The sequence below is a fragment of the Paroedura picta genome, chromosome 10 (assembly GCF_049243985.1).
Source record: "Paroedura picta isolate Pp20150507F chromosome 10, Ppicta_v3.0, whole genome shotgun sequence".
NCBI classification, from domain to species: domain Eukaryota; kingdom Metazoa; phylum Chordata; class Lepidosauria; order Squamata; family Gekkonidae; genus Paroedura; species Paroedura picta.
The window spans coordinates 77,000,644-77,013,098 of NC_135378.1; the positions used below are offsets into that span (position 1 = coordinate 77,000,644).

Consider the following 12,455-nt stretch of genomic DNA (forward strand, 5'->3'; position numbering starts at 1 on the left):
AACAGACCATTCCCAAGAAAAATACATTGGACATTATGAAAAATAATGTTTATTTTACAATTTACACAGAAGGCAGGTGTAATTTCTGGGTCCCCAAAACTGACTCAGGAAGCCAAGAAGATCAGTCTTTACGCAGCAGTTGGGCAAATACTTATCCTGGATGCTTTAGGCTGATCCTGCATTGAGCAGGGGGCTGGACTAGAGCAGGGGTAGTCAACCTGTGGTCCTCCAGATGTTCATGGACTACAATTCCCATGAGCCCCTGCCAGCATTTGCTGGCAGGGGCTCATGGGAATTGTGGTCCATGAACATCTGGAGGACCACAGGTTGACTACCCCTGGATTAGAAGACCTGTATGGCCCCTTCCAACTTGAGGATTCTATGAATATGCATTTATCCAGGGAGTTCTAGTTGTAATATCTTATTCACATAGGCAGATTTTAATTTTCTTTGGCCTTAACTAGCAATGTCTAAATTACTACTCACAAGCCACCTTGGAGAGCGACCAATTACACCTTCCATTGATAAGAACCATGGGGACTTGCTCTCAAATCCTTCGAGGAATTAACCATTATAGCAGGACATGCAATTTGATGTTTATTAATGATCAGGAATTCATTGTATGAAGATGAGGTATAATTTATTGCAACATTAGCATACTATTTTAAAGCATTCCATGGACACAACAACTTCTTCCTTCCTGTCTGATAGGACAGGGTGGTGCTTCTTGTCCTAGAAATCACTCCAACATGACTTGGAGCCTATCCTAAATATACTTTCTTGGAATTCCCATTGAGGTCCAAGGCTGATGCTCCCAGGTAAATGTGCTTAGGGGCTGCTCTCCCTGCCAATTCAAATGGCGCATAGCCCCAGATGCAAAGCAAAGAATGCCCTTCGCCCCTCCACTGGTGCACCTGAACCAACAGACCAGCCAGGCAGTGGTTTAATGTGCAAACTGGAGCACATCCAGGTAGATGTCGTACATATGGTTAACCCCTGGGTATTACCTAGGCGATCAACAGCAGATGTGTAGACTATAAATTGGATTTGCCAAAAATTGTGCATTGTGTGCCACTGCATGGCCAGCCAATGTCAGCATGCCAGATGTTGATTAGGTGGATTCCCCACTGCATATCTGTCTATGAATCATCTGATTTGGCCCTTTGCTCAATCATCCCCTTATAACCATTCCCATTTCCCATGAGATATTCTTGCTTGTTCTGCTTCAGTTAGGATTAATAATCACTGGTTGAGTCGTTGCTCTCGCTGCCTTCACTTACGGATTCGCTTTCACTGTCCACGCTGCCCAAAGGAGAGTCGCCATCGCTCTCCTTGCTTTCTGCCGATTCGCTGTCACTTGTGGTTTCTGCTGTGTCGGCCATATCGCTGCCATCAGTGTCGCTTTCGTCACTCTTAGACGCCATCCTACTGTCAGGCTGGCTTGCTGATTGGCTCTCGCTTTCATTGCTCTTTGACTCATCACCGCCAGCCTTGTCTGTGCTTGACTGGCTGCTGCTTTGACTGCTTGTTGACTCATCATGGCTATTGCTCTCACTGCTGCTCTCAGATTTGCCTTCGCTGCTCTCAGATTTGCCTTCACTGCTACTATCTGATTTGCTCTCGCTGCTGTCTGATTTCCCCTCACTGCTGCTGTCTGATTTACTCTCATTGCTGCTATCTGATTTGCCCTCACTGCTCTCCGATTTGCTCTCGCTGCTGCTATCTGATTTGCTCTCACTGCTGCTGTCTGATTTGCTCTCACTGCTGCTGTCTGATTTGCCCTCACTGCTCTCCAATTTGCTCTCACTGCTGCTATCTGATTTGCTCTCACTGCTGTTGTCTGATTTGCCCTCACTGCTCTCCGATTTGCTCTCACTGCTGCTATCTGATTTGCTCTCACTGCTGTTGTCTGATTTGCCCTCACTGCTCTCCGATTTGCTCTCACTGCTGCTGTCTGATTTGCCCTCACTGCTCTCCGATTTGCTCTCACTGCTGCTGTCTGATTTGCTCTCACTGCTGCTGTCTGATTTGCCCTCACTGCTCTCCGATTTGCTCTCACTGCTGCTATCTGATTTGCTCTCACTGCTGTTGTCTGATTTGCCCTCACTGCTCTCCGATTTGCTCTCACTGCTGCTGTCTGATTTGCTCTCACTGCTGCTGTCTGATTTGCCCTCACTGCTCTCCGATTTGCTCTCACTGCTGCTATCTGATTTGCTCTCACTGCTGCTGTCTGATTTGCCTTCACTACTACTGCCTGATTTGCCCTCACTGCTCTCAGATTTACTCTCACTACTAGTAGATTGGCTCTCACTGCTGCTGTCTGATTTGCCCTCACTGCTGTTGTCCGATTGGCTGCTATCGGATTTACTCTCACTGTTGTCAGATTTGCTTTCATTGCTAGCAGGTGTGCTCTCATTCTCACTGCTGCCATCAGATTTGGCATCTCCGTTACCAGGTTTGCTCTCACTGCTTGCTGATTGGCTGACATCCTCAGTCTCACTCCTTTGGGATTGACTGCCGCTGTCTCCATCATTGCTAGCTGATTGCTCATCACTCACACCCTCACTGGTGCTCTCTTTCTCATCTTTTTCACTGCTCTCAGAGCCTTCAGATTCATGGCCGTCATTAGGATCATCTCCTTGCATGAATTCATCACTAACACTGTAAGCATTATTGCTCGCATCTTCAGTGCTGATGTCACTGGAGTCTTCAGGGTCATCTCTAAGCTTGTTCCTAGATCTACTGGCACCTTGAGAGATGCTCATGTTATCAAGACCTCCTATGGCTTTCCCATCATCAGGGAGGACAATTCTTCTCTTCCCATTCCAGTTGCCCTCTTTGACGCCATGGTTTCCAGCCATTCCATTCTTGTTGTGACCCTTTCTGCCCTAAAGACAGTGGAAAGAAGAGCATAGGTGAAAATAAAATCAAGAAGCAATCACAGACATGACAGCAAATCCAAATATCCGGTATAGCTTTCATTTGTAGATTTATACCTGTGATCAGAAAATTGCTGAAGCTGTTATAGCTGCATTTGGCTTGATTTCACGTTGTTCAAGAAATCTCCCACCCTCTTCACCGCAAGAAACTGGTGGTGGCTTGGTGTGGCCACCGCCATGCAGAATAGTTCATTTGTTCTCATAAGCAGGCTCCAGAATTCTTACGTCCCATAAAGATTGTAGCACTTATAGGCAGTGATCTAAAGATCACCCCGTTTTCTCCGCTCTCCCAGTTTCCTTTGCAAAGCTAGCAATGAGTACCCAAAAAGACCCAAACGCAGAATAATAATTCTGTGTCTAACTTACCCTACCAATGTCCTTCGAACGCATAATTCCACTCCTTTTCCTTTGACTGTCCATGTGTTCATTCTTCTTTGCTTTGTCACAGAGCTCCACAGTTTCATCATTCTCCGCGCTCATGCTATTATCATGTCGGGAACTGTCTTCCTCACTGCTGCTGAGAGAAACATCTAGATTGTTTCTGTCACCTTCTCCTCCCTGGTTAGAACTAGTTGATCCTGCACCACTGTGAGCCTGGCTTTTGCTCCCAGCACCATGGTTTTCATTCTCACGTGCCCCAAGATCCGTACTGTCTTCAGAGTTTCCATCACCCCAACCATCAGTAGATCCTTCTTCAGATGTATCTCCACCATGACCACTGGCACCTTCATTCATGCCTGTCCACCGTATGCTTTCTCCATAGACCTTGTTGCCTATAGACTTTAGACTGGTGCTATATGCAGGCTGTCTTCTTTCTGCCATGCTTACCTTGGTACTAGTTAGGCTGTGAACCTGGTTGCCATGTCTTCCTGAAATATCATCCCATCTTTCTTCAGCCTTATTTCGGGAAGCAGCTTTCTTTCCATCACGACATGTCTCCTCATGTTGATCAAGCCTAGAAAACTCTGTTGGGCTCATATCGTGAACATTTCGTTCTCCAGTATCACTGGGTGAGGAGCTGAAGACACCTTCTTCCATGTTACCATCCATAATTTCCCATTTGGCACCATTTCCATTGGCCGCTTTGTTTCTCTTGACACTGCTAAGGTTGGCCTTGGCTATTCCATCTCCGTTTCCATTGCCCTCAAGAAAATCAGCAGCTCTAGCAACTGGCCTTGAACTAGAATGGGATTCTTGGAGTCCACTTTCTTCACTTCTAGCACCACCATGTCCTTCCCTGGTAAGACTTGTTTTTTCACTGGCTTTCCTTGCATTTTGTTCAAAATATTCCTGGTTAGTCTTCACAATGTCATGTTTACTGACACTGCTTGCAATGGACACATCCTTTAAAGAGAGATACAATTATGAGGCTTTTTGTATAGAAACAAAACTCAACCTATAATTCCACTCTATGTGAACCATGCTACCCCTTGACTCAGAGCTGCTTTGCATGCCCTGAATTCTATGTGGAAACCACTTTACATTGCTCTGGTTGCTGTCTTAAGACCACTTTCCTGAGAGTAAAGCCCACTGAATAAAATGGGACCTGCTTCTGAGTAGATGCCCTCAGGATTGCTCCCTTTTGCATGGTGACTGTGTCATCAAGATTTATTTGGAAAAGGTATAAGCTGCCTCTCTGGGGAGCTGCTGGTGGCAACTCACGAGATAAAACAATACAATAAAGTAAAACAGCAGAGTAAAACAAAGCAAATAAAACAATGCAAAGTGATGCTCAGAAATGACATTAAAGTATCATTACAATGTATCAAGCCATTAAAAAAACAAGTCTGCAGAAAGCCTTGCTCCTGAAACATGAGATATATCTGACAGATCAGTGTTCTACTACAACCAGCTAAAGTATGGAATCGTGGGAAGATTAACAATACAGTCCCAAGCAGAGTTACACCCTCCCAAACCCACTGATTGCAATGGACTTAAAAGGGAGTTAGTCTTCTTAGGACTGCATTGTAATAATACCAGCAAAAAGCCATGTTAATAACAGCAGGCTGGCATATCCCATGGTACCCTTCTGACCCTTATAAAGGCACCTGACCCTTATAAAGGCACCTGAGCCTTTGCTGCCAGGAAGCTGACCCTTCTGACCCTTATAAAGGCACCTGAGCCTTTGCTGCCAGGAAGCTGCTGCTAGTCAGATTAAACTGTATCAGCTAGTTGGGTTTTACTCAACACGGGACAACCTCCTGTACTTAACCACCAATGCAACATAAGAACCAGGACCATTTCTGCACACAATAGATAATGCACTTTCAATGCATTTTAGAAATAGATTTCCCTGTTCTGCACAGGAAAATCCAGCTGCCAAAGCACATTGAAAGTGCATTATCCTATGTGTGCGGAATGGGCCCTAGTCTGAACATGACAACAGCATTAAACCTGTAGGGAATTTCCCACTTTTTCAGTGACTGGCTATGCTATATGAGGACTCACACCAATAGATGGATTTACAATGGCACGAAAGCTTAGACCCAGAATTAAATTTCATTTCAATTAAATTTCATTTCAATTAAATTTCATTAACATTTCATGTTAAAGGTGCCACCGAGCTCAAACATAGAAAGGTGCAATTCTGCTTGAAAACACAGTTGATTTTTTAATTCGGTTGTGTGTTTCAACTAAACAAACACCCCTATGGATCTGTCTGTCTTATTTTATTACCTTTCAGAATAGCAATTAAATGTTTCTTGCATCAAGCATGTGACAATAACCTTGCATGCGATTCTTGGCTAATCTGTTTTTACTATGCAAACAGATCCCTAGCACAGGGGTAGTCAACCTGTGGTCCTCCAGATGTGCATGGACTACAATTCCCATGAGCCCCTGCCAGCAAACACTGGCAGGGGCTAATGGGAATTGTAGTCCATGCACATCTGGAGGACCACAGGTTGACTACCCCTGCCCTAGCAGGGTTGGCTGGTGCTAGTCTGATGTCGGCTGTTGATCTCTCTGAACCAGATGTGTTGCCAGACAACAGCAGGTGGGTGGCCCGTTTTCAGGCTTCACACCGTGTGCTGGAACTTGTGACAAGAGCTAAAACGGGAGTTTAATTTGGCACAGACAGGAAAACCACTGTTCTTTAAATATTAGTTTTTCAGGAAGTACCAAATTAGGCCTGGGCGGTCTCTGAAAGGCCAAACGTCACTTTTCAATGCAGGGGATGATCAAAAACGACACAGTTGGGCGTAAAGATAGCATCACCTGACCTTTCCTGTTTACTCCTCCGGGAGTTTGTGCCTGAGGAGGAGCCAAATTAGTTTGTTGTCCCCTTTTGCTTTTTGCCTTGCATTTTTAAAGGCCAGCTTAATTCATGGCCATTTGTGCAACAAAAATCTCCATCCGCAGACGCATCCAGAGTAGGGAGGCCAGATTCTAGGAGGAACCTGGGGATCCCTTGGAATTACAGCCCATCTCCAGACTACAGAGATCAGTTCCCCTGGAGAAAATTGATGGTTTCATGGGCAGATTCTATGGCAGTCTTTCTGAACGTTTTTTTTTTCTTTTCTGGAATGTTTTTATTGTTGAGAAGCCTCTGAAAAATTCTTCATCCTTTGAGAAACTCCAGAAGTGGCATGGTCAAGCACAATACGGTCAGGAAGCAGAGCTGTGGACACGCCCACCTGGGGCGCCTCCCATCTCTTCCAGACCAATCATTGGTAACTGGGGGAGGGTTTTAACACGACCGTATATGGTCATATTACCTGATAAATGTTTAACAAATTAAAAAAGTAAATTAAAAATTGATTACTACCCACCCATTAGGGAAAGCCTTCCAGGGCCATCAAGAAACCCTTGGTTGAGAAAACCTGCTCTATCGCATTTTACCCCACTGAGTTCCCTCGCCTCCCCAGGCTCCATTCTGAAATCTCCAGGAGTTTCCTGACCTGGAGCTGGCATCTCTACTGCCTCACCCCCAGCAGGTGGCCAGGAGGAACCTGGGAACCAAATCCAGAGAAGGACATTCTTGCCTCTGAAATATCACAGACAGCAGAGAATCTTGCATGGATCACAAGAAGTCTGGTACGGGCAGCACCAAGTTACAACTCAAGACATTTTGCCCAGATAATCTCACCTGATTGTCTCCAGTGCTACTACGTTCATTGGGAGAGATCTGTTAAAATGAGAAAATATAGCTGAAATGACAATAATCCGCAGTAATAGTCTACAGCAATTGTGTCTTTTTTTAAACACGGCATCTGGGCAATTAATATAACAGAATGGAAACATTTTTTTAAAAATGAGGTTGGGACAGATATTAGAAATGTCATCAAATAGCCACATACAAGTTACCCTAGTTTTAATTTGCGTAACTATTCTTCCAAACGATCTATGCTAAGTGTGACACAGGAGAGCCACAATTAGGAATTTTTTTTTTTAAATCAAAGCAGATACAGATCATAGAATCATAGAACCATAGAATTGGAAGGGCCAGACAGGCCATCTAGTGCAACCCCCTGCTCAATGCAGGATCAGCTTAAAGCATCCAGGAGGAGTATCTGCCCAAAACCTGCTTGAAGTCCGCTGCCAGCGAGGGGGAGCTCCCCACCTCCTTAGGCAGCCAATTCCACTGCTGAACTACTCTGTGAATTTCCCCCCTAATTAAATTGTTACAATTGAAGCCATGCTCTGGTTGAAAGGGATTAACACTTATCCCATAACACATTTCCAGTTTACTCTAGCTGAAAGCTACTCTTCCCCTCCTTACTTGGTGGGAGGGCAAATAACAGATTTAAATCAGAAAGTCATCGTGGGGAAAATAAGAAAATAATAAATATAAGAACCAACTCTTCTACTTCTTCATCATTAAATGCTCTGCATTTTTTTAAATGCAGAAAATCCTTCTTGCAGATCTCAAAGCCATGTTTAATTGGACTCTAATCTGTATTTAAAACTTGATTGAATTGGGGGGGGGGCACTTTTAAAATAAAGCACCAGAAAGTTTGGCTTTTCGGGATGTTTATGTCCTCCTCTTCTTCATGTACTAAGTAACAATTTACAAAAATTTAGAATCCAATGAATGACACATAAATAGGAAAGTAAAGAACATGCTATGGAATCATGAATAAGTAAAAAGGTTACTGTCTCTTTCATAGGGGCAAGAAGACTTACTCATGCATAGTGCTATAAAGGGCTGCCAGATCCTGCCCCAGCCACCTGTGGGGGATGTGGGAGGTGGGAAGAGTTGCCTGATCCATACTGGGAAACTTCTAGAGATTTGAAGTTGGAGTCTAGGGAGGACAGGGACCTCAATGGGTTACAATGCTATGGAGTCCACCTTCCAGAGCAGCCATTTTCTCCAGAGGAACTGATCTCTGTAGGCTGGAGTTGAGCTGTAATTTTGGGGGATCCCCAGGTCCTCCTTGGAGGCTGGCATCCCTAACAGTCCTTTGGCATATGCTTGGCTAGGCCCACTGCAGCCTTGGGTCACCCCATGCTTCATTGCACATGTGCCATGCTTTCAGACAGGCTGTCAAGACAATGAAATCATTCAGGATGTTTCTGTTTGTGCCCCCCAAAGTTTGTCCCTGAGCTGTTCTTGTCAAGCGCTGACAAAACTCACAATAAAACTTCTATCAGAAGAAAGTTTTAATTGGAAGTAGCTCAGATCATTGCAACGTTAGAAGTCAAATCTGTTCGATACAAGAACAGCAGGCACTTATCAATACTTTTCTCCCGCCCCAAACTTGAGCGTTCCCAGGGGAGGGGGGAACCCCTCACACAGGTGCCATCCCAGGCTTCCTGCCAAAGGTGTTGAAGTTAGCACGGCCTTGGTCAGGCTGGCGCCTCAAGCTAGCTGATAAGCTGTTTACAGGAACCGCAGGAACCGGGCAACATTGTTTCACAATAGGGGGGGAATATGCAGTGTGAAAAGGCAAGGATCAAAGCAGCGGGAATCAAAGGAAAACTACCGTCAGGTGGTTTGGTTACATGGGAACATTGTGGCTACATGGGCTACAAGGACAGAGCACATACACAGCAAACAAGATGGAGTCAGACAGGTTCACTGAACAGTAATCATGGCAGAGAACAGGGACTGATCCTGACAGTTCTGAGTGTATGTGTGAAGTGCCATCAAGTCACAGATGACTCATGGCAATCCCATGGACTCTCAAGGCAGGAAACAAACAGAGGTGATTTGCCATTGCCTGGCTGTAACATTGCAAGCTGGGCTCCCTTAATGGTCTCTCATCCTAGTACTATCCAAGGGCAGCCCTGCTTGGCTTCTGAGATCTGATGAGGTCATCAGGGACATCCAGGTTAAGTATACCAGATATCCTTAAACTCTAAAGTACTTAGAAATTCCCCTGTGCATGAACCATGGGTGTTGCATAAAAATCTCTTCATTTCCTTCTACACGGAGACCTGACTGCTAGTTTGCATTAGTGCAGGAGTTCTGGCATTAATGTAACCAAGCCTTTAAGACGGACTTACTGGGGCGGTCTGGGCTGTTGCCACGAGGCAAAGGAACACAATCGTTCTGTTCATCTTCGTCAGCAGGCCGGATCTGTATCACCAAAAGGGACTGCAAGTAAAGGTATCAGTACAAAGCCAACCAGGTTGATATCACACCTCTAATGACCAAGAGTGCAATATGCAGGAGTAACATCACAGGACCTCAAACCCTGAGAGTGAAATCCAAGTGAGTTTAGACTGAGATCGTTCTGAATTGGATAGCTCTGTAAGCTACCTTTAAACCTTGTTATCTAATTAATTAAATTAAATGAATTCACCAATAAAGGGATTCAATGCAGAGCTGCCTTTGAGATTGCTCCAAAAACTCCAGTTAGGTCCAAACGCAGCAGCACAGGTCCTGACAGGGACATCACATACACATACACATAACATCAGAGCTTGCCCAGCTGCGTTGGCTCCACATTGGAGACCGAATCAGGTTCAAGATGCTGGTGCTAACCTTTCAAGCCCTGAACGGGCTGGGACCAGTCTACCTGTGGGACTGCTTCTTCACTCACAGTCCCCCAAGAGCACTAAGATAGAATCATAGAGTTGGAAGTACCTAGAAACACACAATGGTAAGACTCTACTGCCAGCCTGCTCAGAATTCCTCACTGCCATTTGAACACAAAGGTTGACCAGAAAACGATCCTTAAATAATTTTCAAGATTAAAAAAATGGATCTAAATTAAGATTTTTGGTTCTTGCAGTTCTTTTACTCGTGACTACGGTGGAGCTTTGCCTTACTCCTAACTCTCTCTCTCTCTCTCTCTCTCTCTCTCTCTCTCTCTCTCTCTCTCTCTCTCTCTCTCTCTCTCTCTCTCTCTCTCTCAGTTGCAGCCAGGCTATCCGTCTGAGAGCCAGCTTGGTGTAATGGTTAAGAGCAGTGGCCTCTAATCTGGTGAACCAGTTTTGATTCCTTACTCCTCCTCTACATGCAGCCAGCTGGGTGACCTTAAGCCAGTCATGGTTCTCTGGGCCCTACTTACCTCACAAGCTGCCTATCATGGGGAGAGGAAGGGTAGACGATTGTAAGCCTCTTTGAGTCTCCTTCAGTAGTGAAAAGCAGGGCTAGAAAAAAATCCAACTCTTTTTCTTAGTCTGAATGGTGTAAAAATTCCCAGGATATGGTTGCAATATGCATGATCTAGCCATCTGATTGGGGAAAAAAATAAAGTCTATCTATGGCTAGCCAGTGTACAAGGCTCTGGTAGTCCTCAAGATCCATACAAGAAAAGTGGACACAAATTCAACTAATGAAAGAGCTAAGCAACAACCGTCTCTTACCTTGACTCCTAAGGAAGGCAACACCTTCAGAATCTTGGGCTTCTCCACCATATCACTGCAGCTCCTTTGGGTGAAGCTCTGCTTGTCACCTTTGAACCCGCCGAGCTTTAAACTCTGCTTGAATTATACACTATCCAATCATCGCTCTTGGGGTGCTTTTACGACACAGCACTGGTGATGAAGTACATATTAACCACCTACGTTTCCTTAACAGGACAGCGACCCTCGAAGGCTCAAGAATGAACCCGGTTCCAGAGTGACTAGACCGTATTTTCTTTCCATTTAATTAGAAAGCCAGTTTAGCATCTCTTAAATATATAGAATCAGTTTGCTAGGTAACTAGCAGTGCCTCTAAAGAAGTTTCTTTTCCCACTGTGGTGCTTCCAACTTTATAATCTGCAGTTTTTCCCAGCAAATCGCCTTTCTTGGTGAAGCCAATGCTTTGTTTGAGATAGGCATTACTGACTCATGTTATAAGGAATTTTTTGAGAGCTGTTCCATAGGATTTTCTTGGCAAATATTTTACAAGGTAGGTTGCCAGGTCTTTCCTTAACCCTCCCCATTTATTTGGGCTTGGGACCAGGTGTGCATGGCTGGCCATGTCAAACAGATCACAATAGCAATTGATGGTCAAGAGTTCGAATGCATTCAGGAATTCATTTTTCTCAGATCACAAATGGATCGGAGTGGTGCTTGCAGTGTGGAAATCAAATGTCAAATTACTCTCAGTCACTCAGCAATGACAAGCTTGAACCGAGCATGGGAAAGCAAGGACATAAGCCAGACTACATTGTGTAGATTAGTCTGATCTGTCATATTCCCAGTAGCCACTTCTGGCTGTGAAAGTTGGACGGTGAAAAAACCGGACAAGAGGAGAGTTGATTCATTTGAACTCTGATGCTGGAGAAGGCTTCTGTGGGTTCCGTGCACAGCAAAAGTCACAAACAAGGAAATACTACAGCACATAAAGTCTGATGTATCACTGGAAGGCAAAATCACAAAACTCCATCTCACTTACTTTGGCCATATCATACGATCCAACTCAATGGAGAAAGCAGTGATGCTAGGACTGGTCAGTGGGAAAAGGAAACCAGGTTGACAAAGAACATGGATATTATGACACATAATTTGCCATAATTTGCTTTTGCCTTATATCTCCACTGGTATGATGGTTGTTCATTTAGTCTGAAGAAGAGTGCATGCACTTAGAAGCTCACGCCTTGAATAAATCTGTGTTGGTCTTAAAGGTGTTGTTGGATTCTATTTTTGTTAAAGAACATGGTGGTTAGACACAATCAAAATGGATGCTGGCCAGAACATTAACCAACTAAAAGAAGCGGTGCAAGATTGAATCGGTCCTACAACCCCCATCTGAAGTTTGAAGTGCTACAGCCTAAGAGGCCAGTATACCACTTGACCTCCTGTTTGTCTAGCCTAGCTCATGAACAAAAGAACCATCATGACAGATGAGGAGCAAAAAAATGGACTGCAACATATGGGAAATTTAAGCCCAGCAAATGTCAAACACAAAGTGCAGAAAAAGGCAAAAACCCAACCACTTTCAGGGGGGAGGGAACAATCCTATAGGATGCCTGAAAGCTTTCCAATGAAAGGAAGTCAATATCATTGTGGGTTGGTGCACTATAATTACATCTCTAATTTATCTAAATATATGAGTTCTGCGTGTAGCGGGTCAGGAAGTTATACCGCACACCGCTTCAAAGCTTGGGAAAGCGGTACACCTAAAGTCAACAACCTTCT

The 12,455-nt window shown here is 44.5% G+C and overlaps 1 protein-coding gene across 2 annotated transcripts in view; it reads right to left on the reverse strand.

Moving 5' to 3' along the window:
• Positions 1-402: 402 nt before the first annotated feature.
• The window catches only part of DSPP (dentin sialophosphoprotein), a 33,559-nt gene continuing 21,506 nt past the window's right edge, over positions 403-12,455 (reverse strand). Inside the window, exons 2-5 of one of the 2 annotated variants that reach the window (XM_077300942.1) lie at positions 9,387-9,477; positions 7,027-7,065; positions 3,306-4,283; positions 403-2,888 (exon numbers count right to left, since the gene is read on the reverse strand). In XM_077300942.1, the coding sequence (XP_077157057.1) occupies positions 1,236-2,888; positions 3,306-4,283; positions 7,027-7,065; positions 9,387-9,440 (2,724 nt within the window). In that variant the 5' untranslated portion in view covers positions 9,441-9,477 and the 3' untranslated portion in view covers positions 403-1,235. Of the gene's footprint in view, positions 2,889-3,305; positions 4,284-7,026; positions 7,066-9,386; positions 9,555-12,455 lie in introns of those variants that run through there. The other variant, XM_077300943.1, reaches the window with a different exon arrangement.